This window comes from Drosophila melanogaster, chromosome X (genome assembly GCF_000001215.4).
Source record: "Drosophila melanogaster chromosome X".
Taxonomy (NCBI): domain Eukaryota; kingdom Metazoa; phylum Arthropoda; class Insecta; order Diptera; family Drosophilidae; genus Drosophila; species Drosophila melanogaster.
Window position 1 is genome coordinate 15,565,567 of NC_004354.4, and position 27,996 is coordinate 15,593,562.

The 27,996-nt window shown below is 46.7% G+C and overlaps 10 protein-coding genes and 1 pseudogene across 17 annotated transcripts, besides 2 other annotated features; 5 read left to right on the forward strand and 6 right to left on the reverse strand.

The window, feature by feature from the left end:
• The first annotated feature begins 3,426 nt into the window (after nucleotides 1-3,426).
• On the forward strand, nucleotides 3,427-4,803 carry CG7860 (uncharacterized protein). Of its 2 annotated transcripts, none has more exons than NM_132811.3 (1): nucleotides 3,427-4,803. In NM_132811.3, the coding sequence occupies exon 1, from the start codon at nucleotides 3,679-3,681 to the stop codon at nucleotides 4,675-4,677; it is 999 nt and encodes a 332-aa protein (NP_573039.1). In that variant the 5' UTR covers nucleotides 3,427-3,678; the 3' UTR covers nucleotides 4,678-4,803. The 2 variants fall into 2 exon arrangements, with proteins under 2 accessions (NP_573039.1, NP_001285275.1); NM_001298346.1 differs by having other exon boundaries at nucleotides 3,600-4,803.
• A 10-nt stretch (nucleotides 4,804-4,813) lies between these two features.
• CG15643 (uncharacterized protein) lies at nucleotides 4,814-6,583 on the reverse strand. Of its 2 annotated transcripts, none has more exons than NM_176736.2 (2): nucleotides 5,998-6,583; nucleotides 4,814-5,919 (listed from the first exon to the last, which is right to left on the reverse strand). In NM_176736.2, the coding sequence occupies exons 1-2, from the start codon at nucleotides 6,097-6,099 to the stop codon at nucleotides 5,383-5,385; spliced, it is 639 nt and encodes a 212-aa protein (NP_788909.1). In that variant the 5' UTR covers nucleotides 6,100-6,583; the 3' UTR covers nucleotides 4,814-5,382. The 2 variants fall into 2 exon arrangements, with proteins under 2 accessions (NP_788909.1, NP_001285276.1); NM_001298347.1 differs by having other exon boundaries at nucleotides 5,095-5,919.
• Nucleotides 6,510-8,969, reverse strand: CG9213 (uncharacterized protein). Of its 2 annotated transcripts, none has more exons than NM_176737.3 (3): nucleotides 7,721-8,969; nucleotides 6,944-7,666; nucleotides 6,510-6,879 (listed from the first exon to the last, which is right to left on the reverse strand). In NM_176737.3, exons 1-3 carry the CDS (start codon nucleotides 8,930-8,932, stop codon nucleotides 6,751-6,753), a joined length of 2,064 nt encoding a protein of 687 aa, NP_788910.1. In that variant the 5' UTR covers nucleotides 8,933-8,969; the 3' UTR covers nucleotides 6,510-6,750. The 2 variants fall into 2 exon arrangements, with proteins under 2 accessions (NP_788910.1, NP_001285277.1); NM_001298348.1 differs by having other exon boundaries at nucleotides 6,693-6,879.
• A 130-nt stretch (nucleotides 8,970-9,099) lies between these two features.
• Nucleotides 9,100-9,336: a mobile genetic element.
• A 44-nt stretch (nucleotides 9,337-9,380) lies between these two features.
• CG42299 (uncharacterized protein) lies at nucleotides 9,381-10,117 on the reverse strand. Its single transcript, NM_167452.2, has 2 exons — nucleotides 10,043-10,117; nucleotides 9,381-9,984 (listed from the first exon to the last, which is right to left on the reverse strand). The coding sequence occupies exons 1-2, from the start codon at nucleotides 10,095-10,097 to the stop codon at nucleotides 9,491-9,493; spliced, it is 549 nt and encodes a 182-aa protein (NP_727866.2). The 5' UTR covers nucleotides 10,098-10,117; the 3' UTR covers nucleotides 9,381-9,490.
• A 239-nt stretch (nucleotides 10,118-10,356) lies between these two features.
• Nucleotides 10,357-10,610: a mobile genetic element.
• Nucleotides 10,611-10,788: 178 nt separating this feature from the next.
• On the forward strand, nucleotides 10,789-11,398 carry betaNACtes5 (Nascent-associated complex beta-subunit-like, testis 5; annotated as a pseudogene).
• Nucleotides 11,399-11,419: 21 nt separating this feature from the next.
• Nucleotides 11,420-12,605, reverse strand: cerv (cervantes). Of its 3 annotated transcripts, none has more exons than NM_001298349.1 (2): nucleotides 12,245-12,605; nucleotides 11,420-12,199 (listed from the first exon to the last, which is right to left on the reverse strand). In NM_001298349.1, the coding sequence occupies exons 1-2, from the start codon at nucleotides 12,321-12,323 to the stop codon at nucleotides 11,586-11,588; spliced, it is 693 nt and encodes a 230-aa protein (NP_001285278.1). In that variant the 5' UTR covers nucleotides 12,324-12,605; the 3' UTR covers nucleotides 11,420-11,585. The 3 variants fall into 3 exon arrangements, with proteins under 3 accessions (NP_001285278.1, NP_727868.1, NP_573043.1); NM_167453.3 differs by having other exon boundaries at nucleotides 11,420-12,183; nucleotides 12,245-12,432; NM_132815.3 differs by having other exon boundaries at nucleotides 12,245-12,432.
• A 33-nt stretch (nucleotides 12,606-12,638) lies between these two features.
• CG7872 (uncharacterized protein) lies at nucleotides 12,639-14,291 on the forward strand. Its single transcript, NM_132816.4, has one exon. The coding sequence runs from the start codon at nucleotides 12,868-12,870 to the stop codon at nucleotides 13,867-13,869; it is 1,002 nt and encodes a 333-aa protein (NP_573044.1). The 5' UTR covers nucleotides 12,639-12,867; the 3' UTR covers nucleotides 13,870-14,291.
• A 1,072-nt stretch (nucleotides 14,292-15,363) lies between these two features.
• Nucleotides 15,364-17,308, reverse strand: CG9215 (uncharacterized protein). Its single transcript, NM_132817.2, has one exon. The coding sequence runs from the start codon at nucleotides 17,200-17,202 to the stop codon at nucleotides 15,520-15,522; it is 1,683 nt and encodes a 560-aa protein (NP_573045.1). The 5' UTR covers nucleotides 17,203-17,308; the 3' UTR covers nucleotides 15,364-15,519.
• Nucleotides 17,309-17,592: 284 nt separating this feature from the next.
• Nucleotides 17,593-19,683, forward strand: CG8097 (uncharacterized protein). Of its 2 annotated transcripts, none has more exons than NM_001298350.1 (3): nucleotides 17,593-18,632; nucleotides 18,758-19,073; nucleotides 19,137-19,683. In NM_001298350.1, the coding sequence occupies exons 1-3, from the start codon at nucleotides 17,896-17,898 to the stop codon at nucleotides 19,422-19,424; spliced, it is 1,341 nt and encodes a 446-aa protein (NP_001285279.1). In that variant the 5' UTR covers nucleotides 17,593-17,895; the 3' UTR covers nucleotides 19,425-19,683. The 2 variants fall into 2 exon arrangements, with proteins under 2 accessions (NP_001285279.1, NP_573046.1); NM_132818.4 differs by having other exon boundaries at nucleotides 19,137-19,452.
• A 39-nt stretch (nucleotides 19,684-19,722) lies between these two features.
• On the reverse strand, nucleotides 19,723-27,968 carry Chsy (Chondroitin sulfate synthase). Of its 2 annotated transcripts, none has more exons than NM_206717.3 (5): nucleotides 27,391-27,968; nucleotides 24,493-25,387; nucleotides 24,059-24,365; nucleotides 21,544-21,957; nucleotides 19,723-21,440 (listed from the first exon to the last, which is right to left on the reverse strand). In NM_206717.3, exons 2-5 carry the CDS (start codon nucleotides 25,255-25,257, stop codon nucleotides 20,428-20,430), a joined length of 2,499 nt encoding a protein of 832 aa, NP_996440.2. In that variant the 5' UTR covers nucleotides 25,258-25,387; nucleotides 27,391-27,968; the 3' UTR covers nucleotides 19,723-20,427. The 2 variants fall into 2 exon arrangements, with proteins under 2 accessions (NP_996440.2, NP_001285280.1); NM_001298351.1 differs by having other exon boundaries at nucleotides 27,391-27,585.
• Alp11 (Alkaline phosphatase 11) lies at nucleotides 22,167-23,799 on the forward strand. The gene is made up of 2 exons (NM_132819.3): nucleotides 22,167-23,468; nucleotides 23,533-23,799. Exons 1-2 carry the CDS (start codon nucleotides 22,223-22,225, stop codon nucleotides 23,736-23,738), a joined length of 1,452 nt encoding a protein of 483 aa, NP_573047.1. The 5' UTR covers nucleotides 22,167-22,222; the 3' UTR covers nucleotides 23,739-23,799.
• Nucleotides 27,969-27,996: the final 28 nt, after the last annotated feature.

Consider the following 27,996-nt stretch of genomic DNA (forward strand, 5'->3'; position numbering starts at 1 on the left):
TGAATATTGGTGTCTTAATATCGGTATATGTTAACTTTGCTATCTGAGTTGTTTAATAAAACAGCGACCCAATTTAAGCAAATATGTTTAGTTTTTAAACATTTATTCATAGACCAATTGTTATTTTTTGGCTTTATCAATCCTATTCGCCATATACTATACATTAACCGTTTAATGTTATTTGATTTATAGAGCTATAGATTTATATATCTTTTCTTGATTTTAGTCAAATTTTTAACAGTCTATAAAAAAAACCAGTCCGGTTGAAAAACGGGCTTAATTGGAAAATGACTTGAGCCGAGAAGGTGTTTTCCGCAGTCAGGCTCCTCGGGAAATGCCAGAGACAGCAAATTATCCGCTTTCCCATGGAATGGTTGAGCTGGGTCGGAATGGGGGTTGGTGGGTGGAACATAGTGTGGAAATGGAACCCATTGAATGGCAGCCGTAAGCCGCAACAAAAGAGGCTCTCTGGCGTCTTTGTCGCCATTGTCAATGTCACTCCGGTTGCGATTTCCGATTTCCGATTTCCGATGCCCACTGCCGCTGCACTTGCCCTTAAGGAATCGACAGGTGGATCTCAGGTGTTGCGACCTTGATCCCTGACGTTACTTTGGTTATCTACGAGTAGAACGATGGTCGTCCCTTGGATGTGGATTCTCCAATCAGACAATGCTCATGCTTCAATGCCAATGCAATCATTATTGTAGCATACTTTTCAGCTGCGACTTGAGCAGGAAATGTATAGTTATCCTGTTCCTAAAATATATTATTCCAAATTGACTTTTTTATATTGGGAATAGATAGGAATTTGTTATGAATTTAAACTAAATAATTAATTATATTTACTGATTGAAGAGACCCAATATATTTGCAGATAGAAATTTGGCATAATGAATATGTCGAGAATGACCAATTTAGCATTAACTAATCGGATTTTGTTGCTCGCAATTAAAAACTCATTAGAGTAAATTATAGTTAAAACCAGATTGCCTGCATTTGAGATAAACCTTAATTTAAATATATATTTTATGTAATACTGTGGCGCGGCATATTTTGTTGTGAACAATGAAATGCGTTAATTCGAGGGGTTTGGTTCAGCGAAAAGCCAATTTAATTGTGGCATTCGCCACACTTGTATATATTTTAATTTTCGATATTAAATGAAATCTTCGCCTGCAGTTGTACAAATTCATTGAAGAGAATTGAAGTATCTGTTCGGATATTTAAGTTTAATCCGATAATGAGCCGAGTGGCACTCCATAATCCCGCACACCTGTGCATCCCCATTTTCCCCCACATTTCTATCCACATCCCCATCCATATCCATATATGCAACCTTTCTGTTATGAGCATTTCACACCCAATTAAATCGCTAAGGCCAGAAGGTACATACGTCAACTATTACCCCGGGTCCTTTCCCTTATCCTTTGGCCAATTTAAGCACAGCCCGCTGGAGAAGAGAAGAAGAGTTCATTGGGGGCAATAATGGCGATGATAATGACTATCATTGCGATGATGGGGGTCATGTGAGGACGACGACTGACACACAACCCATCGCTGCTCGAATCGTTAACAATTTCTGACATTTTGATTTATAAATTCCAAACCAACCCAACCAACCCACCCTCGCCAAAGTCTAACGCCCATTTCAGCGCGTCTATTGTTCCTGCAGCTGTTTCTTTGGCCTTTTTTGTGAGCTCCTCGCCGCTGCACAAAGTGAAATTTACGTTTGATCCCCAAACGATTGGGGCGGGGGCTTTTCGCTCGAAAATTTGCAGCGGCAAAAAACAAAAAAAAATTGGCAGCGGCAGCGGGGTAAATGGCTGGAGAGGATGACCAAAATTGCTTCATTCAGGCCCCCCAGAGAAATGGGAGAAATTATAACGAGAAGGGGGTCAGAGTTCAAGCAAAGCCATGCTCACGGTTCGATGCCATAAAATGTTATTATGCACTCGAGTGTGCACCGAATATTCCGATGTACTGGCGCGGGAATCCCCGGCCATATAAACCAGTTCACGGCAACCCCACCATCACACCACCACCAAGTTTCAATTGGTTTAAACAATCGAGCAGTGCTTTTAAATCCACAAAAGCACTCTCCTATAAAATATGAGAAATATTGATATATAATAATAATGTAAGCATATATGTAGGTGTAAAATAAATGTTTATTAATTTAAATCAAGCAATTTAAACACGCACTATATCTAATTTAAGATAGAAACATCTTGTTGCTTGGTGGAATGCCCCGTACTAGGTCTTTTTCTCGTTTCGTATTACTTTAAAGATATTTATTTTGGTAACATAAGTAAATATAAGGGGCGGTGCCACACCCATAATTTTTGGTATCATATAAAATATCGCCTAGTGTAACCCAATACAAAAAAACAGAAACTAAATATCTCTCTTCGTTTTGATGCTATTAATTTTGGCCACAAAAAGGTACCAAAGGTATCAGCCTAAAGTGGAATGGTGGGTGGGATGGTGATTGGTTGGATGATGGGTGGGTATGATGGTTGGGTGGTGTCATGCCCCTCAGGGTGCTGCACTCCATATGCGTGCTTGACTGTGGTGCGCTGGTGAAGTGACGCGTGCGGCGGGCAAAGACCATTGAACTTTAACATGTCACTGGGTATGGGAATGGATGGGGATGGAGATGAATATGGCATAGCCAATGGCCACGAAATTAGCCATTCACCATTGAATGGTATGGAAAATAGTGGTATGTTTAGAAAGAACCATCACATCTGTTGGATATTTGATTGACTACATCATAGCCCATTTCGACCAAAAACGATTGAACGATTAAAAGAGCTGAAAAGTGTGTATTTGTGGAGAGTAATATTTATTTTTCCATTCCTCGAGCCTTTTCATAAACATTGCCAACAAGTTAAGCCTGTTTTCCAAAGAGATTCGAAAGAGTCGGATGCCACAAGATACATATGTATGTATTTGCACCTCTACCCATACAGACCCCCTTATCTAAATGCTGGTTCACACGCCCATTAAAATAATTTTTTAATATTTATTCGGCACAAACAACCTGATTATTCGCCTTATCACAGTGCATATGAGAGAAAAGAAGAAGAAGAAAAAAACAAAAACCGAAAGCCAGAGAGCCACATAAATAAATTAATTAATGTCGAAGCGCGAATACCCTTACACCTTTTGGGTTGCATATTGTTGATACAAGTGTGAAAAATACTATATCATATTAAAAATTTATGGTTTCTTAGTTATTAATATTTACTTAAAACCATATTGAAATACATATTTCAGATAAGAAAGACCACAAAACCACCGACAACGAAAGCCTTTTCCATAATTGTAATATTTTCAAAAGAAAAAACTGATCATTTATATACCCTAACCATAAAAATCTTCGGTAAACTTCATTAAAAAATAATATTTCAAGCAATTTCATACGAACTTAATAAAAATAATATAGAAAATATGTCAAAAGTGGATTTAAAATCACTTCAGTTGCTAATGGACTCCTTGAGCAGGGAATTGTCCCCGCCAACAAAGGAGCCATAAAGACAAAGAGAGTATCAAACAATAAAGAAAAAAAAAAGTATAAAACAATTCCCCCAGCAATCCGAGCACCAGACATCGGCTGCTCGAGCTGCCTGCCACATCTCCATAAAATCTCCGTAGCTGACAGCGAATATTATCGAAATGCCACGCCCAGTTCTGCTCATTCACGGTGGAGCCGGTGATATATCGGACTCCAGGATAGCGGGCAAGTTCGCGGGCATTAAGCAGGCACTGCGCTCCGCCTGGGGGCTACTGAGTCCGGACAATGGCAGCGGCGGAGGCAGTGCCCTGGATGCCGTAGAGGCGGCGGTGCGCAGCATGGAGCTGGACGAGAACTTCAACGCCGGCTACGGCTCCTGCCTGAACACCAGTGGCCAGGTGGAGCTAGAGGCCAGTTTAATGGAGGGCCGCGACTTGCGAGCCGGCTGCATAACCCTGCTGCGGGATGTGATGCACCCGATTACAGTGGCGCGTCGCCTGATGGAGAAGCAGCGACACACCTTTCTTGGCGGCGCAGCGGCCCAGGAGCTGGCACTAGCCACGGGCAGCGAACGACTGCAGCCGGGAGCACTGGTCACCGAGGGGGCTCGCTTAACGCTGAAGGAATTCGAGGATCAGGTGGCCCAGGGCAAGGATCCCTTCTTCGCGCGCACCGAACTGACCGATGACAAGCCGGTGCCGAAAACGGATCCCAGTGGCGAAACAGTCGGAGCGGTTGCCATGGACGCATCGGGCCAAATAGTGGTGGGCACCTCCACCGGCGGCATCACCGGCAAGTGGCCGGGTCGCATTGGGGACACACCCATTCTCGGCAGCGGCACCTATGCGGATAACTGCCGTGGAGGCGTCTCCACCACCGGACATGGCGAGACCCTCATGCGTTACAATCTGGCCCAGCGCATTCTGTCCGCCATGGAGTACCAGGGACTGTCCGCCCAGGCAGCCGCCGACAAGGAGTGCCGCGAGATGACCAAACGGCTGGGTGGCACTGGTGGCGCCATCGTGGTTGGCCACTCCGGTGACCTGGGCATCAGTTTCACGTCGCGTCGCATGGCGTGGGGATATGTCCAGGATGGCACCATCTTTTACGGCATCGAGGGTCAGGTGGTGCACCAGGAACCGTTCACACTTTCCACGTAACTAAATTCGGAGTACCTACCTATCCAAGGATTTATCAAAATCCCAGTAGAATAGTAAACAAATTAAAGAATCTTCTTTCATTTCAAAAAGTTACATAAATAAATTTGACTTGTTTTAATAAGAAGCACACGCATTTGTTTTAAATAGTTAGTTCATTTGATCAAGAGACTATATAAATAAATTAATGTTGACCACACTATTTCTTGCTTATTTGATTATATCCACTGCTTATTTATTTACACAATTAAACATGGATAATCAATTGTATTCGTCTAACGCTAAAATACGAAAATTGCACATTTCTATAGCTTATGGCTAGGCAATATTGCATTATAAAATAAAATTAAAGCCATTAAACATAAAAAAGAGCTATAAAACATCTGTTGGCTAAAGATACAAACTAAATTCGATTTAGTTAAAAAAAAAAAATGTGATCGATTATGTTCTATAGTTGTTATTAATGAATTAATTAAGCAGTAAATAAGAGAGAAAACGTATTACTTCTAGCCTAAAGCGATCCCTGACTTAGTAGAAATATTGCCAACGAACCAGCTGATGACTTAAAACTTTCTCATTTCTAGTTCGAGGTAAAGCTCATCCGTTGAACGTCTATGTGTGCCGGCCGAAAACGTTGTACACAAGGCAGAGTCATCGTACTGGACGGTGGTCAGTAGAAGGTGAACGCAGTGGTCAGCTGCGACTGGCTCACTGGGGCGCAACATCACGCTGGGATTCGTGCGCATCGGTTAGACCATAACAATGCTTGGCCGCCGGATCGCGGTACTTGTTCTCGTGCTCCACGGAGTGCGAGTTCGTGCGGCACTTGACCAGGCACAGCTCGAAGTGGTCCGTCACGCTGGCGAAGATGTACTTGGGCGTGTTGGGCGCCTGCAGGACGCGCTCCAGCAGCGGCTGTTGTCCGGGGTGCAGGCAGCAGGAGACGCAATACTCATAAACACCGCAACAGTGGGTGCTGGTATTGCATGTGCGGCAGCTGTAGTATCCAATGCCGGGCAGCTCCAGGTTGCAGCAGCCGTTGGTTAGCACCTCCTCGCGTCGGCACACGAATCCTCGCTCGTCCGCCAGCCATTGGCGGCCCTGGACAGAGTTGCGGCAGCGTGCCTCGGGATCGCCGCGCGTGCGATTGAGCTGCTCCTCCGGCGCCAGAAGCTGCTGCGTCCACAGGAGCGGTCGTGTGCGCTGCACCACATACTCGTCATAGTGCAGGCCGGAAAACGAGTCCTGCGCATACAAAGGTAACTCAATTAGCCAACGGGTTGCACCATGTTGTGAAGGTCTAGTTGGAGCACCTGCACTCACCCGATCGAAAATGTGTCCGAATCCGTAGATGAGCAGCAGTACCACCAGCACGATGTACACAATCCGGCGTCTCAGCAGGCGTGTCAGGGCGGCTGGCCACATCCTGGCCAATACCTAGCGCTCCATCACAGCTCCCGCCGGGTGTAATTCTCCTGGGACACGGACATGGCAGTGGCCACAATCGGGGAATTTTTCAGTTTGAATGCTACTGGGGCATTGGGTGCTGTCACTCCTCGGATGACTTCAGCTACTTCTGCTGATCGTGATTACATCCAGTTGCAGTGTCGGTGCACTTTTCACTCAGAACTGAACTGATGAAATTTTCCTGGATTGTTGATGAACTTTTCTAGGCAACTTCCTCGTTGGAAAAAGATCTCTTCAAATTGAAAGGGGGAGCTCTCTTTTCTCTGCGTTGCAGCATGGTGTGCAATCAGTTACTGGCCCACTATGCCTCTATTTGTATTATTTTGTTTTTTTTTTTTTTCTTGCAATAAATGGAAGCGAAATTCGTTAGCAAGCACAAAAACAAATTCCTAAATATTTATTTATTTCAATCAGCTGTTTACCAGTGTTGCGAAATACTGACGGGGGGAAATACAAATCGATTAGTGCTATCGACGTTTCATAATTTGAAATTTATTTTTATAAAAAAAATGCAAATTGAAACGGTTTTTCTAATGTATATAAAAATATATATTACATTTTTCTGACTTTAAATGATCTTGGGATATCTGATTTTTACAATGCATTTTTCTAGTTCTGTGTGCAATCAAATTTCTTCCAGTTTTCAGCAAAGGATTTCACCTTTCCGATGGGGTTTGCCTCCTTTCGCGGCTTTCGCCAAGCATTGGGATTTAACTCCAGCATTCCGCCGAGGATTTCCTGAAAGTATATAGTGCAATCAGCATACAAATGAGTCAAATAAGAGCAAGCAATGCCAACGAACCTGGGCAAAGTTAGCCGGAAATCGATCCTCGTCCTCGATGACGTGCGCGAAGCCCGAATCCATGCCGAAGTGAACCCATACGTAGGGCAGGCCCTTGGGAATGGCCGCCCGCAGGGACTTCTGGCGCAGCGAGACCAGCTGCTTGTTGATGCACCACTCCTGCTCCGATTCCTCGATGGCTTTCTTGAAGTAGAAGGGCGCCATCTCTCCTTGGCTGGCGGGAATTGGGATGCAGTGGACGCTGAGATGCGGCCGACGGTGCAGCTTGTTGGCAATCTCGTAGAAGACGACATCCTGGCGCCGGGCAGCGAACATGCGGGTGAGTGCCTTACGGAAGTTGCTTATCTCCTCCCAGGCATCTTCGTCTAGTTGCGTGCAGCAGGGTACATGCTGCAGGGTCGTCAGAATGCAGTGACCGCTCTGGAGGCCCATGTACCACGGCAAACTGAGATAGATCTTATCGCCCAGGGAAACGAGCAGCTGTTTGTCCAACTTGGCGGAGTCAAAACACCGCTCGCAGTTGTCCAGCGTGGCCACCAGTTTCTCGTGCTCCCTAATGGCGCTCTGCATCTCCCGCTTTTCAGCATCGCTGGCTGAGATCTGTTTGCGCACCTTATCAGCGAATATGTCATCCAAGTCATCGTTGGGATTCTTGTGCTTGGACACAATGTCGGCATACTGGAGATTGACTTCTGCGGCTGTGGCGTGTTTTTCCCGCTCGAACTGGAGGTTAAAATATGTTACTATTTAGTATTTGCTTTTGAAAGTTGAACTTACCATTTGCTTAATATCGTAGCGGTCATCATCGGCAAAGTATCTTACACGCTGACCATCCACGTGGGTGTCCACTTTCTTGCTGCCGCGTTTTGGTCCCATCCTGCCACCGTACGATTCGTTCGGATCGCCGGACTGCACCAGCGGACGCACGTTGCCGCTCTGGTCCACCTTGGTGAGCAGCACGTGCTCTGCTGAGGCCTTGGACTTGGCTGGCCTGGTATTTGCATTCCGCACTGACTCGCCGGAGGCAATGAACTCTGCTCGCTCCTTCCGTGCGGCCTCCAATTGCTGATTGAGTTCCGCCGCCAGTTCTTTCTTTCCTTTGAGCTCTGCCTTGATGGCCTTGCCGGCCAGCTCATTGATCTGTTCGTCTGTGAGGCAGGATGGTCTGGACTTGGGCTGCTGCACCGCCTCCTCCTCCTCCTCATCAGATGATGTGGCACTTTTGGAGCGGGATCTGCTTCTTCTGGGCGGACTGGGAGCCTTTGCGCCTGGTTTTCGCCAACCGCGTGAGGATCCCTGTGCGGAGCTGCTGGAATGCGGCTTGGCCTGCCGTTCATCGTCGTCCTGTGGCTTCTGGAAACCGGGCAGACCCGTGCCATTGCTCTTCCAGTAGGGATTGAGCTCACGGCCACTCTTGGCCGGATCGTAGGCATCAATTTGTTGGGCCTTCTCGTTGGGCTTCGCTGGCTCCTTGCGTTCCCTGGAGAACGTCTTCAGAAGGAGAGACTCGCTGGTCATCCAGTCGTCCCGCTGAGGGGGCTCCTTCTTAGTGACATTGTCCGCCGCGAGAGGCGGAGGAGCCTCCACCCACTCGTCCTCGCTGGCGCTTTCCTTACGGCTCCTCTTGGACTTCTTCTTGCGTCGCTTGCGCTCCTTTTCATCCTCACTGAACGAGGAGGAAGATGAAGTGGAACTTTCGCTGCTACTGCTGCTGTTGCGGTGCTTCCTGCTCTTCTTCGATGACTTGGACTTGGACCTGGACTTGTGCTTGGAAACATTCTTCTTTGACTTTTTGGCGGGCTTCTCCAGTTTCTTGGCCAACGCGGGCAGCATCCAGTCGGCTTCGCCGCGCAGCTCCTTCTGCCTCTCCCGCTGCCCACGCAGTTCCGCCCGCTCCTTGGCCTGCTGCAGCATCGCCTCCCGGGCCTCCCGGAGCTCCTGGCGCGCCTTATCCTTTTCTCTGCCGCTTTCAAATTGTATGTAGCTCATGTCTAATTTGGTTCTTCTTGTTTACCAAAACATTAGTGTTAGAGATGGACAAATATGCACAACAGTGATATCGCTTAAGTCACTACTGAATAACAGACATATCGCTTAACTCACTATTGAAAAGTTGATTGCAATATACAACAAGAGAGAATGATATAGTCAAATTCCCCGTTACTCGGCTAGTGTGAATGCGAAAGCGAAATTTAATAAATTTAATTTAATTTTAATTTTAGAATCTGTATGGTGAATCTCAACCTTCTAGCTTTTATAATTCCTGAAATTTTGGCGCTCATACGGACATGAAAAGATCGACTCGGCTATTGATCCTAATCAAGAATATATATACTTCATATGGTCGGAAACGTTTCCATCTTCCTGTTACATACACTTCAACAATTCTAGTATAGCCTTTAACTTTACAACGGGTATAAAAAAGTATCAAAAAATTCCAAAGGAGTGTTTTTTATTTATAAAGTTAATTCTCAACAAGACTTGAAGTCATATTAAAATCTAAAGTTTAAAGGCGCTTTTTATATATAATTAATGACCTGCCTGTTCTTAGTCCTCATCCGAGGAAGTTTCATTCTTGATCTTGTCGGACTTGCGCTTTTGCAACTCCTGCTCCACGTCGGGGTCCTTGACCAGGTGCTCTAACTTGATGTCGGACAAGTTGGGACAGTCGCGCACCGGGCATAGGATGCCAATGTTGTCCTTGATGATCATTAAAACCGTTTCGCGGTCGTAGATATGACCGCACCTTTTGTTGCGCACGGGGTGCTTTATCAGGAGCTTGGACCAGGGATCGTGGAACGGGACGACCTCGACGCCGAAGTCTTCCATGATAAGGTCCTCATCAAGGCCGGCGATATTCTTTTGAGCTTCTGATTCCACCGCATTCATGTAGTTCGTGTCCTCAAGTGAGTTATTGACATCGATGCGCATCTGCTCCACAGCTTCGGGGCGCTCCTTGCAGACTTCCTCGGACTTCTCGATGGTGTTGCTAGAGTTTTTGGTTAGCAACTTCTCCCCGTCATCGCTGGAATTGGACACGACTGTGGGTGGGTGTGTTTTAAAGATGTTAAAGATGTCTCGGTTTGTCACATGGCTCACCTTCTGCCATTTCCCTGAAGAGCTTTTGGTGGGATTTCGGGTCCATTTTGATCATAAATTTTATTCAGACGCTTTTCAAATTGCAAATCCAGAATATTTAGATCGAAATGTCAAGACTGACGCTTCGGTTAAGCTAGGACCGATAATTTCGACAGGCAGCCTATCGAGGGTGTAATCGTTCTTTTGAGAACCGTTAATAATCGTGATGTGCGTCAAGTTAGCGTAGGTGAGTTAGCGTCGGTCAGTTAGTGCAGATGGCGGATCGGTAGAATTTTGAACATGGGGAAGTTTTTTATTTATTTTATTTTGTTGGGTTGTGGGCATTAGAGTGGGCGTGGCAATATGGGCATGCGCTGCGTCTATGTCTCTAGAATCTGTATGGTTAATCTCAACCTTCTAGCTTTTATAGTTCCTCAGATTTCGGCGTTCATACGGACATGATCAGATCGACTCGGCTATTGTTCCTGATCAAGAATATATATACTTTATATGGTCGGAAACGCTTTCTTCTGCCAGTTACATACTTTTTAACAAATCTACTATACCCTTTCACGAGTAACGGGTATAAAACTGAATATATTTGATAATATTATACTGAAGCTACCAATTTCCGATGCTGTAAATTGCATAATTTATTATGAAATAAAAACACTAATACTTATTATGTCAGCGGAACATAATAAGAATATTTGAGTCTAGAGGTTTTATCTCCAAGGGCATGACAACGCCATGGCAACCCTTTTTGCTTGTGTCAAGAACTCAAAAAAGAAGGCGATGACTTTGCAGTCTACAAGTCACATTTATAATTTGGCGTGAGGACCTCAGTTGATTCACATATCCGAGCGGATAATACTTAACTATTTGCAAAGCACAGCATTTTTAAGATGACCATTTCAAGAAAATGCTTTACGCATACAAGTTGATAGGTTTTCTAAACGAAACAATGAAGTCCTACGATTCTTCATAGAGCTCACCGATTTCATTATTCCGTTCACCGCTCCCGATAGATTCTTCGTTATTTGTAGAGATTTCCAGCGCAAGTCGCCAACAGCTGGCCCATTGACCAAGGCACCCATGCCGGAAGCTTTTTCCGGCAAAAAACCAAAAACAATGAGGAAGCAGCCATGCTGAAGGACCCCATGGCTTGCGGGGATTCAGAGCCGAAGCTTAGCAATGGTAAATCAGTCTGGATCTCCTCTGAAGATAGTAGCGATCCGGATAATGACAAGGTGCCATTGGTGCCATATGAGTCTGATGTGGATCGTCTGCGGCAAAGACTCGCTAGAATGTTTCGGCGATGATTTCGATGGCAATCGTGCTATATATTCATTTGTTTCTACATTTGTACCAATTTTCTAAATAAATCGCAAACTATATACATACGTGCATACTGCACTTCTAATATATTTTCTCTAAATTTTTTCGGGACTATTTTTAAAACATGTTTATTCGTTGTACCTTAAATTTTCATCAAATGGTTGTCTTACAAGAACGTGATATCTTACGCTGCGTTATTAGTCGACAAGAAGGAAGTTGCGCATAATTAATGATCTGCCTGTTCATCGTCCTCCTCCGAGGAAGTTTCTTTCTCGATCGCGTCAGACATGCGCTCTTGCAACTTCTGCTGTAGGTTGGAGTCCTTGACCAGGTGCGCTGGATGGATGTAGGACCTGTTGGGACAGCCGAGCACTGGGCATCGAATACCAATGTTGTCCGTGATGATCAGCATCACCGAGTCGCGGTCGTAGATGTGGCCGCACTTTTTGTTGCGCACGGGGTTCTTTATCAAGGCTTTGGACCAGGGATCGTAGAGCGAGAAGACCTCGCCGCCGGTGGCTTCCATGATAAGGTCCTCGTCATGGGCGGCGCTATTCGCTTGACCATTTGTTTCCGCACCCGCCTGGGGAGCTGCCGCTTTCATGAAGTTTTTGAACTCGGCTGAGTTCTTGACATCGATGCGCTTCTGCTCCACCGCTTCGGAGCGCTCCTTCCAGACTTCCTCGAACTTCTCGATGGTGTTGCTAGAGTTTTTGGCATGCTTCATAGCCTTGCTGAGCAATTGGTGCTTGCTCTTCATTCGGATGAGATTCTCGGCGAGATCCACGTTCTGGTCCAACAACTTCTGGATCTCCCTGCCATCACTGAAATCGGACACGACTGTGGGTAGGTTTTAAAGATGTCTCAGTGTGTCGCATGGCTTACCTTCTGCCATTTCTTTGAAGAACTTTTGGTTTTCCAATAAAGTGGTAAGTGCCGAATCCACATGGTAATTGAAGTCCATTTTAAAGCCCAGATTCTATGCAGACGCTTTGCAAATTGCAAATCCAGAATATTTGGATCCAAATGTTCAAGACTGACGCTTAGCTAGGTTCAGCTAGGACCGATAAGTTCGATAGGCAGCCTAACGAGGGTGTAATCGGTATTTGGCGAACTGTTAATAATCGTGGTGTATAAGCATGGATTTTATGCCTGAAATTTAAGTAAAATAAATGTGCGTCAAATTAGCGACTCTAAAATAAAATGTAAAATGAGTTAACTTAGAGTGACCATATCCCCAACATACGGTCTTATCCACCCGCGAGCTATCGCGGTTATCGGTGTTATCGGCCAATGTCAACCTGGATAACGAGCGGCGGCCAACTTTTCAGTGTGCCAAACGCCGAGCAGACGGACGAGCAGCGCCAGCGCGACCGCCACTGCCACCAGTTGCTGCGGACCAATCCAAGTCACAACCAATCCGCTCCGATCCGATCCCAGCCAACGAGTGCCAGCTGTGCGCCCCAGCTGCAGCTACACGTGTCCCCAGGGTGAAAGCGCTATCCAAGATGCGGACGCACGGACTACGGTTGGTGCTCTTGGCCCTGCTGCCCACGATGGCCCTGGGCCTGCTAGAGGGCCTGTACTGTGGCAAGGAAAACTGTTACGACGTGCTGGGCGTCACCAGAGAGTCGTCCAAGTCGGAGATCGGCAAAGCATACCGCCAGCTGGCGAGGCGCTATCATCCAGATCTGCATCGGGGTGCCGAGGCCAAGGCGGCGGCGGAGACGCAGTTTAAGCTGGTGGCCACCGCCTACGAGATCCTGCGCGATGAGGAGTCGCGCACGGACTACGATTACATGCTGGACAACCCGGATGCATACTATGCGCATTACTATCGCTACTACCGGCGACGCGTGGCGCCCAAGGTGGATGTGCGCGTGGTTATCGTGGTCGTCCTAACCATTGTGTCCGTCATCCAGTACTATTCCGGCTGGCAGCGCTACGATTCTGCCATCAAGTACTTTGCCACGGTGCCCAAGTATAGGAACCAGGCCCTGGAAATAGCTCGCGACGAGATCCAGGAAAAGATCCAGAAGAAGGGCAAGAATCGTATGTCCAAGAACGATCAGCGCGATGAGCTGGAACGGATCATCCGGCGGGTGATCGAGGAGAAGATGGACGTTAAGGGCGGCTATGCGAAGCCGACACTCTGGGATGTGCTGTGGGTGCAGCTGATCATCTGCCCCTACACGATACTCTCGTTCATCGTGTGGCACGCTCAGTGGTTCTGGCGCTACACGGTAATGAAGCAGCCGTATGGCCGCGAGCAGAAGCTCTACCTCATCCGCCGGCACCTGGGCATGGGCCAGCATCAGTTCGAGGCGCAGGAGGACAAGCTGATCGAGGAGTACCTGCATCTGAAGCTGTGGAAGCGCGAGAACTTCGTCGCCTGGAAGGCAGAACAGGAAGAGGAGATGAAAAAGAAGCTGGCGGAGAATCCACGATACAAGGCGTACAGGCGATACATGAAGAACCACGGACCCGGCCGCATCACCTTTGAGGATTAGCCGCTGCTCTGCGATGTTCAAGTTTCATTGTTCCATCTAAAAGTCTGTTGTGTGCGTGTTGTAAAACCGATCCCAAATTCCTCGCCCTCGGCATCCCCATACCGTCTAAATTTTGATACATTTATATATATATATTTAGAAATTTTTTGTACACCAACTATATCAATATGAATTATGTTAATGTCCCGGTGTTGTCCGCCAAAGGGCGAAACGTTGACCCCGCCGGAGCGATCCGCCAAAACCGGTTCAAGAACGTGGCCACGTTCGGTACGCGTCGGCACAGTGTCCACTGGCTGCCGTGAACGAACCATCCTAGAACAATTATACCCCTACCTGGCTGGTCACAAAAAAAGCACGCCACATTCGCGTGTTTCCTAACTAACTTGACTAAACCGATTACTGTAATAAACTAGATAAAATTCAAACGTCTCTCTTACTGGTTGTTCACTGTGCCTGGTTTGCACAGTTGTTCTGGATGGCCAAAAATTCGATCTCGTGGCATTTATTCGCTCTAAACAGCATCTCTCCGTGCTTTTGTTTACACAGTTTGCTTAGAAACAATTTCGTTTTTTATTGTTTCTTGGTTTGGTGCGGTTGCTGAAAGTTAAACTTAAGTACGTGCTTGAAAATAAGCTGAAGAGTAAAGAAGTCTAGATTTTTCAATGGTAGCCTTCAAATAAAGTTGATTTGTTTTGCGAAATGCTGACTTTAGTTTCGGATACATGCGTGTGGCTCTTGCATTTCGCTATTCGCAGTTCACGTATACCAATTTTTATTTAAACATGTCTTCAAAGTCCTCAATTTGTTTAAAGTAATATAACAGCATAAGGTAGTGAAATAATAAGCATTTATTACCTTATCATTTCTTCTAAAGAATCAAAGTCCTCAAGTTGTTTAATGTAATATAATAGCATAAAATAATAAACATTTACAATCGTATAATTTCTTCTAAAGAATCAAAGTCCTCAATTTGTTTAAAGTAATATAACAGCATAAGGTAGTGAAATAATAAGCATTTATTACCTTATCATTTCTTCTAAAGAATCAAAGTCCTCAAGTTGTTTAATGTAATATAATAGCATAAAATAATAAACATTTACAATCGTATAATTTCTTCTAAAGAATCAAAGTCCTCAATTTGTTTAAAGTAATATAACAGCTTAAGTTACTAAACTAATAAACATTTATTACCTTATCATTTTTTCTAAAGATTCAAAGGCCTCAGATTGTTTAAGGTAATATAAGCATAAAGCATAACTTACCAATATAATAAACATGTATTAACTTTTCATTTCTTCTAATGAATTGTTAAACAATAAATCCCTTTAAAGTAGCTAGAATATAAATGCACATTGTTAACTACTTATTGTGGGTTTGTAAGGTTCTTCGCAATTGCTCCCCAAATAATATTCGCATTAAGTAATATTCCATTCACATTACTATATATGTTCTATTTAAAGCCACTTTCCATAAAAAATAGCCAATATTTCATAAGCTTTCTATCCGAATATCTCCATTTTATTTACACCGATTTCTTAGAGCTACGCTTCTTAGCCTGGTTGTCTAAATGGTACGGGGTGGGGAAGTTTGGGGCCATCCTTGTGTGGAGACAGCCCCTTAGTGGTGCGGTGAGTTGTCCCGGTAGTAATACTATTCTATCATGTACTTGGATTCGTCACAGAACTCCTCGGTGTCCAGCAGATCGCCGACCAGTTCCTTGACAGAGTCAACGCTCTGGTAGCCACCGACGTACGGGTAGGAATCGTCATGCTGCAGCCCTTCGCGGTCATTGGCCTCCTGCTCCGCGTTGTCCTCCTCGTTGAACATGAAGTCATTCGCCACAATGCACTCCTCGAGAACCTTTGTCTGCTCCAGCTCTACGGAGTCCAGCGAAAAGGACTCGGGGATTTGCTGTTGCTTGCGCGCTGACTCCTTCCGTGCGGAGGCATTCTGGTTGCGACTGGATGCATCAGCGGATGATGATGCGACCGATGCCTCGCCGTTGCCCGAGCCTCGGTGCTGTTCCATATGAGCCGACAGATAGGTCTTCTTGGTGAAACCCTTGTCGCACTGCGTGCACTGGAACTGCTTCTTGCCGGTGTGCGTCCGCCGATGGGCGGACAGAACGTGAGCATAGGCGAATCCCTTGTTGCACACCTCGCACACATACGGCCGCTCGCCGGTGTGGATCCTCTCGTGCTTCTTGCTGCTGCCAAAGTCCGAGAAACGACGCTCGCAGTGCCGACAGCTGTAGGGCTTCTGGCCGGTATGGACGCGCATGTGGCGTCGCAGCTCAACGTTTGAGATGAACGCCTTCTGGCACACCTCGCAGGAATATGGGCGCTCGTTGTTGTGACGCCGCATGTGGGCATTTAGCGCGTGCTGGTACTTGTATGTATTACCGCAAACATCGCAGATCTTTGGCGAGCGTTCGCAGTTGCGGCGTTTGGTCGTGGAACCGGCCTTAAAATCATCGTCCACGTTCGCCGTCAGTTTTTCATGCTTCACATTGGGCGAAACGCGACGGTAGGTGCGCTTTTTCTGCTGGTTGGCGGGATGAGTAGGCGGCAACGGCAACGGCGGACTGGCCACCACAGACTCCTCGATGAGCGGAGTCTCGATCTCGTACAGATGCTCCGGCGTGTTTTCGTCATCCCAAGGATCCAGTTCCAGCATCTTGGCCTGCCCCTCATCCTCATCCTGCTGTTTTTTAGGGTCCTTTTCTTCTGCCTGCTGAGTAATAGAATCCTGCGCTTGAAAGTCATTCAGGGATAGGACCATCGCTCCGTCTGGTATCAGGGATAGTGAATCGGTCTTCTCCTCCTTGACATCCTCGGAGGGCTCCGTGCTGGTAGTTATTGTACCGCTTACTGAACTGGAAGAGCAGGGCTCCACGTTGAGCCTCCTTATTTTCAGTGTTGCTGGCAGCCGAACGTGAGCCTGTTCCAGATCAAGCTTAAGCTGCTCCTGCTGCTTATCGACCAGCATAGGGGCAGGAGGAGCAGCAGCAGCGGCGGCGAAGACGGCGGAGGTCGAGGTAGAGCGGCTGGCGGAGCGAAATAGCTTCTGGACAGCGGTGCACTTTTCGTGAAAGCGATAAGAGACGGACAGCTCCAGATGGCACTGCTTGCAGATCTTGTCCGGCCAGCGCTGCAGCTGCGACGGGCTGCTGTCCAGCTGCAGGCTGGTGCAGCAGCGAATCTTGTCCAGGATGAGCATATGAGGAGACTCCGGGTCGTGGCCATAGATCGAGCTGGCCTCGGGCTCCTCCGCCAGGCAGACCAGGCAAGCCACGCCCAGGTCCACCACACGCGGCTGCAGGTTGTTGGACATTGCTCCAATCTCGGACTGAACCTGCGTTATGGCTCTTGCTCAAGCTGCTCCCAAAATTCGCAACACGCGCAGGCAACAAGAAAACACTTCTTTTGAAATAGGGATGGCACTTGCGTGTTTTTCGGTACCTGACACTCAGTGTGGCAATCACGAGACTTGCGCTATTATCGTTTTATTGGTTATTGGATATTTATTGGTTTGGTTATTTCTTTAAATTAAAAATGTGCAGGCCCTTTTAGCTTAGGTGTATATTTGAAAGTGGTATAAAGCAAGGCAAACTATTTTAAGATTCATTATTTTTTGTGAATTTGCGATATTAGTAGCGATTATTTTGTATCGATTATTTTGTAGCTATGATTACCCACCTCTAGCGATTGAGCTATCGATGATTTACCTTTACGAAAAGTGCGTCTGGCGTGAAGTGTTTGGTTTTCAGCAAATTAAGGATTTAAGTAGGCAAGCCTGGAAATAACTTTAATTATATTACTGACATATCATCACTAGTTTTCATACTTTACAAGTGTTCGTTTATGTTTCTATACAAGTGAAATTATTTTCAACAGAATTTAAATTGTTATATTTCGCGCTTTTCGGTAAAACCATTTATCGGCGAACAGAAGATTTGCTTTTGACGGCAGGCAGAAGATTTGCGTTTGACGGCAGGCAGAAGAAGTTGATTTTATTCAGTGAAAAATGGATTGTAATCCAAGGTTGCAGGTTGGCCAGCAATTATTCGAATTTTTTACCAAGCCGGAAAAGCCGGATGAGTCTGGTGGCGATGTAGCAGCTCCGTTGCTCTTGAAGAAATTCGGCAAGTTGATCCGTTACAACAACGATGATCTGACCGAGCAGGGTGACTTGACTTTGGCGGCCATCCCGCGTTACTGGCAAAAATATTTAAAAAGCCAGGGTCTGAAGCTGCGCATCGATGGCGACGAACTGCTCCCCAGCCCGGTGGACCGCCTGGAGTTGATGGAGCATTCACGCAAGTGGCGTTTCCCGCTCGCCGAAATCACTGTGCTGAACAAGGAACGCTACTCTCTGCGTTTCCAGCGCCATCCGATTATTGCACATGTGCTTAACTCTGTGCTCACGCTGCGCGGCGATTACGGCCGTTCGGCAAATAACAACCAATCGCGCACCATATGCTTGCAGTTGCAAGCCGTTGTCGGAGCCGTCGATGGCGGGCAGGACTTGCGCCACTATCGCTTGCAGCAGCTATACAAGATACTGCTGCGCCTGGTTGACTACTCGTCTTGGCGCCTCGTGGAGCCGAATGACCGCCAGAAGGACACCATCTGTGTGACTGTCGAGCTGGAGAAATGCTGCAACGGCAAGCAGCCCGTGGAACATGTGTGCCTCACATGCGGTCCTGTTTTGGAGCCGATAAATAAGGGCGCCAGCTCATTGACTGTTGACGAGTACTTAAAGTAAGCACATACTGTATTAGTACATGTTTCGACAAGCTCTTTTTTCGGAGTTAACCTAAAAACTCACATGTTTTGCATCTCTTTCTTATTCGTGTTTTCTTTCGTATTCTGCTTCTTCAATGCAGGCTGCGCTGCCAGCACATGGAGCTGATGGCCACGCAGCGCTCCGGAATGTGTCCGGTACCAATGAGTAGCCTTGATACGCTGACGAAGCGTCTTGCGGCCGCTGCCGTGATTGTGGATCTCTTTGTGGTGCGCCACTCCAGCGCCGTGAGTGTGGTGCGCAATGGAGTTGGCATTTGCAAGGGCGCTTCTTACATCTTGTACAATTCAGCACGTCTGGAGGCGCTGCTGCGCAAATTTAATTATGAGGTTAACAATTGTGCCTATGAGAAACTGCCACTGCTGGATGAGATCGATCTCAGCGTTCTAGAGGATGATGTATGTGATTTTTGTTTGCCGTATCATGCCATTTTATGATTTTTCTATGTTCTTTTTGCGCAGGTTGACTGGGAGTTGATTTATGGCTACCTCCTTACCTTTCCGGAGCTAATGGAGTCCATAATGGATCAATTGGACCAGGGTCATTGCGGTCTCCATCTGCTTGTGCACTATGTTGAGAACCTGGCTGCCGCCTTCAGTCGCTTCTATTATCATAAGAAGGTCCTTCTTCAGAAGCGCGATGAACTAATGCCGATCTTGTACGCCAGGATCTACCTGATCAAGGCGGTGAGACAGGTCCTGAATACGGCTCTGGCCGTCCTGGGCATAGAACCGGTGGACTACGTATAAAGATATGTTGAGCATATCTTCTATAAACAAAAAACAAAAAAAAAAAACACAAAAACAAGAGGCTAATGCGAAACCATAGCAAAACTAAATGCTGGCTCAACAGTGGGCGGTAATAATATATGTAATAATATAATGACATGTGATCTTAAAAGGGCCATACAATATTGATATAACATAGTTACACCTCTCATTTTATCGATAATAATCAAAATATAGCAGTATCTACTTGTAAACAAAATAAAACGTTGAAACGTTGAATAAAAGACTTGCTTTTTGTATGAATACAAAAGCTCATTTTGTACAATCGAGTCGTTTATTATTGAAAGAAGTATCAACACAACGTTTATCATTGAAATGCGATTTTGTTTAAACACTTAATGCTACGTTTTCAGAACAGGAATCATCACGCATACATAGCTACATCTTAATGTATGAATGTCCTAGCTATCGAGAGTTGATAACCCAACCGAAACGTATTTCTAAAATTTTTGACAATATATAAAAATTTATTATTTCTAAGGGACTGCCAACCATTAAAATACTTTGTATTTCCTAATAATTATCTATACAATTCGAATTTACATTGGAACAATTTTAAATGGTTTCAGCGACTTTGGTTAGAAAACAATGTATCATTAGATACATAATAATGATTTTTGGTAACTACATTTAATCGCCATAAATGTTCCGTTTTACTCTTATTTACATTTCATTTGTTTTTAGCATACAAAATCAATTTTCGTTTCATTTTAAAACTAAATGGTATGTACCATGTCATGAAAATGTCCATATATATTAATCTATCCTATAAATTTACAGTTGTTTCACCCATGTCATCATTATTGGCCATACATGTACATACATACATGGATTTATGGACCATTAGTTGGGCTAGCTTAGCATCAGGGACTTACCAATTATTTTGGCATGTAGGAAACATTTAGCATAATACTATGTGGCAGGAGCGCTGGCGGGGATCACTGGATCTGGATGGGATCGATCATCACCTGGCCTGCTGTTGCTGTTGCTGCTGTTGCTTTTGGCGATTGAAATCGGCGGCAAACTGGACATTTTCGGGACTGCTGTGGAAGAGCTGCTCCATTAGCCGCGTGCTGCCCAGGGAGTTTGCCTTGGTGCCCAGGCACATGTTGTACTGCGGCGCATCCAGCTGCACGTCGCAGCTGATGTCATGGTAAATGTGGACCAGCGTTGGATCCGGTGCACGGAAGACACTCAATCTGCGCCACTGCTCAGCGGCCTCGTTGTAGTCCATGGCCAGTTCGGCGGTGTTGGCTAGGAAGCCCCGTTGCCTGGTGCCTACGCGCACGATCTTCTCCAGGAATTTGACGTCCTCCAGGCCCCAGCCGGTGATGTCCTTATCGAATCCGTTGATATCCTCATCGAGTATGTCCGACTTGTAGATGGCACAGATGCCGAACCCAAATTGCCGGAAATAGCCACGTTCGTCGTCGATCCTGGGGGTTTCTCCCTCGTCCTCGGATCCCCCAGCGTCACCGCTTCTCCTCTGCGGATCATACTGACTGAAGACGATGGGGAGGTAAACCTGTTTGCCCCGCTGCGTGTGCATCCTCACGCGCTGCAGCGTCTCCACCTCGAAGACCATGTCCACGTCGATAAACAGAATGATGTCCTCCTGACGAATGTACGAGGATCTGGCGGCCACGTCCAGGGCAACGCCACGGGAAAAGGCGCTGCTTCTTTGAATCCAGTTCACCTGCTGGTAGACATGCCGGGCGTGCAGATCATGGAGCAGCTGCAGGTGATCGCCCAGCTCGTCCGGTGACCCGAAGATCACCACCAGGAGGTCGCAGTGCTGTTCGCCACGCACGCAGACGCGCTCGTAGGTGCGCAGGAAGCGCTCGAATGTACCCAAACGACCGGCGATGGGCAGGACGAACACGATCTTGTCCTGCGTCGGTGACAGCAGTCCACTCGGCATCGTGAAGTGGCTGCTCAAGCGGGCCATTCCGTTCTGGAACAGGCTGCCCAGGAGACCTGTCGTCGAAAAAGGGCAGTAACAAAATCCATGTAAGTTATCTCTCCAAGATGTTAATGGCCCACATGGGTATAGATATCTGAAATAGAACATAATACTCACTTTGCTGCAGGGTGACATTGTAGAAGTCCTCGTCCACCTCCTTGACAAAGATGCCCGTAAAGGCGCGCTGAACATAAAGATGCCTTCGCACCGGAACGGTCATCTTCTTGCCCCGGTACTTCTTGTAGATGAGCAGCAGATCGAGGATCATGTCCTGGCCGTGGAGGGCGTCCAGCCGATGGTATCCGTAGAGCAGTTCCCGGAACTCGATGACGCGACCCCGTTGCCTGGAATAGTTGTTGATGTTCTCCATCACCTCGGTGATGGCATCCTCCAGTCCCTCGCGCATCGCCGAGTCGATCTTCTGCTTGGGATTGGCGGAACTTGCCGAGTACAGGCTGCGGGCGATGAAGGACCAGTCCAGCAGGTCGTCGGTGCTTGCGGGCACGAATTTATTCAGTTCCGGACTGATTCCTGTGGATGAAAGTGAAGAGAATGGGATTAGTGAACGGAGTCTCCGACTTATGAAGGCAATCTACGTGTTATGCATATCATTCACTTGGAACTGGGCCAATGCAAATGTGCTCTAATGGAAACACGCCCCACCAGGTGGTGCTTGTTAATTTTCCGGTGGCTTGGCTTGATACTCCCCAACGGAGTTGGCCTTTAAAACGAAAGTCTGACGGCGGCGACAGTCAGATCGGATTCGGTTTTCCCCGGCCAAAAATCCCGAGTCAAGATGTTGCTCCAATTGAGGCGATTGGCGATCCTGTTCCTGCTCCACGCTCTCATCCCCATCCTTGCGCTATCTGTTCCCATGGTGGAGCAAGTGCAGCCGGCGGACGAGCTGCTATCGTCGCATTGGCTAAGACAGGCGCAGTCTCAGTTGCGCGAACGTCTGGCCAGAACCAAGGACTCCATCGCCGACGTCCGACAGGCCAAGAATGTGGTGATGCTCCTGGGCGATGGACTGTCCATCACCACCTTAACGGCCGCTCGCATCCTAAAGGGGCAACGTCGCGGCGGACGCGGAGAGGATGCACAGCTGGCCGTGGAACAATTCCCCTTCAGCGGACTGAGCAAGACATACTGCATCGACGAGCAGACACCGGACTCCGCCTGCACGGCCACCGCCTATTTCGGCGGTGTGAAGACGCACAGCGGCACAGTGGGTCAGAGTGGCAGTGGTGAGCGCGTGGACTCCGTACTCCAGTGGGCACAGCGAGCGGGCAAGGCCACGGGAGTGGTGACCACCACCCGTTTGACGGACGCCAGTCCGGCTGGTGCCTACGCCCATGTGAGCAGGCGTGGCGAGGAGCTGGAGATTGCGCGACAGCTGGTGGAGGAGGAGCCGGGACGGAATCTTAATGTCATCCTGGGCGGTGGTCTGGGAAAATTTGCCGATGAGCGACGGGATGGAAAGGATCTGCTGGCTCAGTGGCGTGAATCGAATCCCAATGGCTGCTTCTCGCGATCCCTGAAAGAGCTGAGGAACTGCACCGATGCTACCGGTACACTGCTGGGTATCTTCAGCGACAGCCACATGTCATATCACTTGGCCGCCAGCAAGGAGCTGCCGCGACTCTGCGACATGGCAGCGGCGGCCATTGAAAAACTGGAGAGAAAGTCTCAGGAGGATGGGAATGGTTACTTCGTGTTCATTGAGGGCGGACGGATTGATCATGGACACCACGAAACCCGGGTGGGCTACGCCCTCGATGAGATGGTCGAGTTCGATGCGGCTGTGGAGACGGTGATCCAGATGACCGATCCGCGCGATACTCTGGTAGTGGTCACCGCCGATCATTCGCATACGCTTAGCATGTCGGGATACGCGAAGCGGGGCACACCCATCCTGGGCATGGATGCACAGCAGCGGGATGTGAACGGGGTGCCATACAGCACCCTCAACTATGCCATCGGCAAGTGGCAGAGTCTGGACAAGGATGGACGTCGGGAGAGTCCCAGCAAGACATTGAGTCCCAGTAAGTAATCGCGATTGTACCGATTGTAGTTGCTTCGAATAACCCGTTTTTAATCCTTGACCAGCATCCTACACACCCAGCTATATTCATGGAAGAAAGGGCGTGCATTCTGGCGAGGATGTGGTCGTGTTTGCAATGGGCCCGCAGTCGCATCTGTTCGGTGGCGTCATGGAGCAGAATCTGCTGCCCCATATAATGGGCTATGCCGCCTGTCTGGGCAATGGCCTCACTCTCTGCAACCAGGACAAGGATGCGGATATGATTGCCTGATTTTGCGAAGTTTTTCGGATAAATTTTTGTTTTCTGTTCTAAATAAATGTTCTTGTAGTGCATGCCTTACTCTGTACCTTTGTATCTTTGTAATATTCTAACTTAGTATCTTTCCATCTAACTCATGTATCTTTCGATATATGTATCTCTTTGGCCAAGCATCTAGCTAAGTATCTTTAATCTGTACAACCCACTCAATATATTGTGATCCTGGAAGTGCCTCTAACTTTGTATCTGTTTATCTTTGTAGCTTGCTAAGTTAGTTAGTATCTTTCTATCTACCTTATGTATCTTATGTATCTTTAAATTGTGCCACCCACCTAATATGTTGTGATCCTGGAAGTGCCTTTTGGTGGAATCGCTTTCGGGTGACACACTGGGCAACATGTAGGTGCTCTCGTCCGGAACCTCCAGATATTTGGCCATCCGCTTGATATCCCGATGCAGCAGCAGCGACTCCTGACGCATCTCCTCCGCTTTCAAACCCTGGACATAGGAGTGCAGGCGGTACATGAGCGGCGCCTGTTTGATGGGATGCAGGGTGATGGCGTTGTGGATCTCCTTGCGCTTCAGTTTGCCCGTGTACGCATTTCGTCCACTGGAGTTGTGCCGCAAAATGTACTGCATCTGGATATTTGAAAAAAAGGAAATGTTTCATTTAAAGGCGAGTATTTTAAAGTACAAAGAACTATATATACTTATAACAATGGATCTAATTGGTTGTTCTTTGAATCCAACTATTGGGATTGCCCACCTCGTAGTTCCAAGTGCAGGGTATGCCGGCGAACTTCTGGACACACCGCCCCACCTCGACGTCCTCGTGGGTGCTGTAGAGGTTCTTCAGGCAGCTGGGTATGTGTGGCGCCACGCGGCGCAGAGTCTCACTGCTGAGGATCACCCCCGGTCCGCCCATGCAGAAGTTCTCGTCGAACTCGAGAGACAGCAGGCCGAACTCCTCGCTATTGCCCTTGCCCGCCTGGCCGATGAACTGCGGCTTGGAGCTGTCGATGGAGCGCAGGAAGCGCTCCAGCTTGTCCGGCTCCATGTAGACATCGTCGTCCGCCCGGATGAACCACTCGAAGCGGTCGATGTAGTGCTCGTACATGTAGTACAGCATCATGAAGGACTTCTTCTGCGGCGGATAGCGATCGTCCACGTTCTTTAGCCCCACCACGGGCAGGTCATCCGAGTAGCTGCCCTCCGAACTGAAGAAGGCCATCCGGCCGGGCACCTCCTTGCCCCACGTATCGTACACCGCTCGCGCTCTGCCCTCCAGGAAGCTTTTCGCCGTCATCACGCCCACAAAGACTAGATTCCGCTGCGAATTCTGTATGGTGTCCTCATCCCGCAGTCCAATGATATCCGCCGGCGTCTTGAGATTCGTCGGGCGCAGGCTGCATCGCTTCACGATCTCCAGCGCCAGGTAGTTCTTCAGCATGGTGCCGATGCAGAGGCCCAGGGCGATGCCAAAGAAGCCGATGATCAGCGTCTTCCGCTTCGTCATCGTGTGCTGCAGCATCCTGGATATATATATACAATATATATATATATATAGAGTATATCACATATATGAGTATAGCCCCGCTAATTCGAATCCAATTCCAAGTGCAATGGCATTGGTGTTCAGTGGGCGCTGCTCATGGGAATTCCTGTGCGTGAAAAAAAGAAAAGGGGAGCGATCTATAAATTAATGGCTCGTGCCAGCAGCCGGAAATATTACGCATACACTATGTATGTCTGCGCTGGGAAAAATATTATATCAAATACTATTAAAAAGAACATACAATTTTCACTGAATATTTCATTAAGGAAATATGTAAAGCAAATACAAATATACAAAAAATATAAAATATTTATTTGCATAAATAACAATACGTTTGAACAGAAGTTAGTGAATACATGTGAAGCCCAAGAGGCTAAACAACTAATCTGCCGAACACGTAACCCCTAAAAGTTTCATAGTTTTGCTATTTTGTTTACAGAATACATATCAATACAATCAGTTATTTTCTCAGGAATCCGATTTAGTGTAAATACCTAAAAGTCGAATTCATTTCCACTCGCTGCGTGAGTGAAATGGAAATGGGCATGGAATGGGAATTGAAAATGGAAAATGGAAATTTGACGTTGAAGTGGCTCCGCAAACATTTGAGTTCGTGCGGCATTTCCCTGGAATTGTTTTCCATTAGCCTCGGATGCACCGGTGTCCGGTGCCCCCGCTTCATTGCCCCCGGCGTCGATCTTCGCGAGACGCGGACACTTGAGCCGAGATTGTGATACAAGATGCGAGATGTGCCGTGGAGAATCTAGATCTATTTATAAATTGAGATGACTGCGTGGGCGAGCTGGGCAAATGGCACTTGGCACAATTGAAGATCCGCCTGTCCGGGAATCTGAAGCTCTGCGGACATCGAAAAGTCTCCACCAGTGCGTCGGCCACATCGTCTAAGATATAGTAAATATGTGTGTAGCCGAATGCTAATAAAATAAACAAACAGCTTGGAAAACTATTTGGTTAACAAATCAAAGGCCGGCGAAAACGAAAATTGGAGCACACACATTGGAAATAAACAGGAGGCACTGCCTCTGCTTATATTGGCTTTTAGTTAAACAGCAAAAAACCATAGATAGTCTTTGCATCTCATCGTTAATAACTCATTTTAAAAGTAGAAGTTTTCTTAGAATATTTCAAACTCTCGTAAAAACATGTATGTTTTTTTTTTAATGATTTAATATAAAGCACACAAGGATTTTTAGAGGGCCAGCGCTTTCTTGGCACATTTCTCGCAGTGTAGCTTGGACGCACAAGCATTCTGCTCGCCAGCTGACCTCCTCGCCATCCATTGAGTCACCTGTACAGGTGAGACCTGGGCGTACCATTAGTTAGCTGCTTATGCAACTTTCGGTCTCTGCGATCTTAACTTAACTTTTATTTTCTATGGCCGCACCATAGATAAGGCACTGCTTTAAAGTAAGTGCTTTGACTTATTGTATATTGTATATTGTAGGTAAATATATTTTTAAATTCTTATCTGTCTGAGAATAATCAGCTGCGCCGGTGGAAGGGTATGAGAATCCAGGCGGGATTCGTTTAATGAACTTTTTAATGCCCAAGTGTTCGGTTTGAGTCTCGTTTCGGATTCTCGGACCTTGACAGCAAATTGCCGAGATTTTAAACAAGTCTGGGTTGTTGCCCATTTTCATTTTCGCCAGGGGACAGCGCGATTTCTCGGATTTGATTGTACTTCTGTTCTATTTTTAATATATTTGTTTTTTTTTTTTTTCGACTAGCAAGAAGGAAATATTTTTTAAAAGGCCCATATGGTGAACATTGGTAGTCCTGATGGACTACCATTTTTTTTATATATTTTTTAATCGGATTAAGCAGAGAGATAAAAGTTGTGGTATATATTCCAAGTAATTTGGCAAATATTTATGTGGATTTTCTTCCCTGTCACAATAGAATTGCATATTATTTCTATATTATATGTTAGGGTTTCATGAAAGAAGCAATAGTAACTATATTTTTTAATAAATATACAGATTTTAAAGATACAAAGTAAACCCTGGATAGATTTGCTTAACAAGTTGGGTGCTCGTATGGACATGCCTCAGATATCGGCCTTAATTGAAATGCCGAGCAGCAACTCACCTGTTCCAAGTGATCCGATCAGGTTGCCGTCGAATGCTGGGTCAGCACTTTTGCCGCCTTTTTTTTTTGCCGGTTTAACTGGGTTCTTGCTGACAATTCGCATCTATCGGATGATCGGGTAGTATGACGAGTAGATACATATGCATGTACGTAAGTGGAGTGGGAGTATCCCAATTGCGAAGTGGAGGATCTTGACTAGGGGTACGCAATTGTTGAGAGATAATACTCCCATACAGGCACACACACTCGCACACACACACACACACACAGTGGCTCAGTGGCTCACACACAGATACTCGGGCACGCACACAGCGACAATTCGGCAAGCAGACAACAACACAACACGCTGTTTTAATTATTATTAGCCCTCGCTGTTGTTGTCCCTGCCTATTTGCTTTTTTTTTCGCTGGTTACGACGATAAGTTCGCAAAGGTCGTTTCACGAAAAAAAAAAAACTTAATGAAGTTTTCAACACACCAGCCAACACGCACATAAAATAATTAAGCCAACTTCGTAATGTGCAATTTCACTTTTTTCCTTCGCAGCGGCGAATTAAATTATTTAACAAACTGTTGCGTTTTCGGTTTTCATGTCTCCCAATAAATA

Bases quoted from the DNA above. Each gene is read 5' to 3' on its own strand.
- CG7860 (NM_132811.3), top strand. From the start codon at position 3,679: ATGCCACGCCCAGTTCTGCTCATTCACGGTGGAGCCGGTGATATATCG.
- cerv (NM_001298349.1), bottom strand. From the start codon at position 12,323: ATGGACTTCAATTACCATGTGGATTCGGCACTTACCACTTTATTGGAA. The intron at 12,200-12,244 runs GTAAGCCATGCG...ACCTACCCACAG, and splicing joins CTTCAAAGAAATGGCAGAAG to TCGTGTCCGATTTCAGTGAT.
- CG7872 (NM_132816.4), top strand. From the start codon at position 12,868: ATGCGGACGCACGGACTACGGTTGGTGCTCTTGGCCCTGCTGCCCACG.
- CG9213 (NM_176737.3), bottom strand. From the start codon at position 8,932: ATGAGCTACATACAATTTGAAAGCGGCAGAGAAAAGGATAAGGCGCGC. The intron at 7,667-7,720 runs GTAAGTTCAACT...TTTAACCTCCAG, and splicing joins GCTACGATATTAAGCAAATG to TTCGAGCGGGAAAAACACGC. The intron at 6,880-6,943 runs GTTCGTTGGCAT...ATATACTTTCAG, and splicing joins TTCCGGCTAACTTTGCCCAG to GAAATCCTCGGCGGAATGCT.
- CG42299 (NM_167452.2), bottom strand. From the start codon at position 10,097: ATGATCAAAATGGACCCGAAATCCCACCAAAAGCTCTTCAGGGAAATG. The intron at 9,985-10,042 runs GTGAGCCATGTG...ACCCACCCACAG, and splicing joins CTTCAGGGAAATGGCAGAAG to TCGTGTCCAATTCCAGCGAT.
- CG9215 (NM_132817.2), bottom strand. From the start codon at position 17,202: ATGTCCAACAACCTGCAGCCGCGTGTGGTGGACCTGGGCGTGGCTTGC.
- Alp11 (NM_132819.3), top strand. From the start codon at position 22,223: ATGTTGCTCCAATTGAGGCGATTGGCGATCCTGTTCCTGCTCCACGCT. The intron at 23,469-23,532 runs GTAAGTAATCGC...ATCCTTGACCAG, and splicing joins CAGCAAGACATTGAGTCCCA to CATCCTACACACCCAGCTAT.
- CG8097 (NM_001298350.1), top strand. From the start codon at position 17,896: ATGGATTGTAATCCAAGGTTGCAGGTTGGCCAGCAATTATTCGAATTT. The intron at 18,633-18,757 runs GTAAGCACATAC...TCTTCAATGCAG, and splicing joins ACTGTTGACGAGTACTTAAA to GCTGCGCTGCCAGCACATGG. The intron at 19,074-19,136 runs GTATGTGATTTT...CTTTTTGCGCAG, and splicing joins TCAGCGTTCTAGAGGATGAT to GTTGACTGGGAGTTGATTTA.
- Chsy (NM_206717.3), bottom strand. From the start codon at position 25,257: ATGCTGCAGCACACGATGACGAAGCGGAAGACGCTGATCATCGGCTTC. The intron at 24,366-24,492 runs GTGGGCAATCCC...TCAAATATCCAG, and splicing joins CCTGCACTTGGAACTACGAG to ATGCAGTACATTTTGCGGCA. The intron at 21,441-21,543 runs GTGAGTATTATG...TTTCGACGACAG, and splicing joins CAATGTCACCCTGCAGCAAA to GTCTCCTGGGCAGCCTGTTC.
- CG15643 (NM_176736.2), bottom strand. From the start codon at position 6,099: ATGTGGCCAGCCGCCCTGACACGCCTGCTGAGACGCCGGATTGTGTAC. The intron at 5,920-5,997 runs GTGAGTGCAGGT...TTGTATGCGCAG, and splicing joins TCGGACACATTTTCGATCGG to GACTCGTTTTCCGGCCTGCA.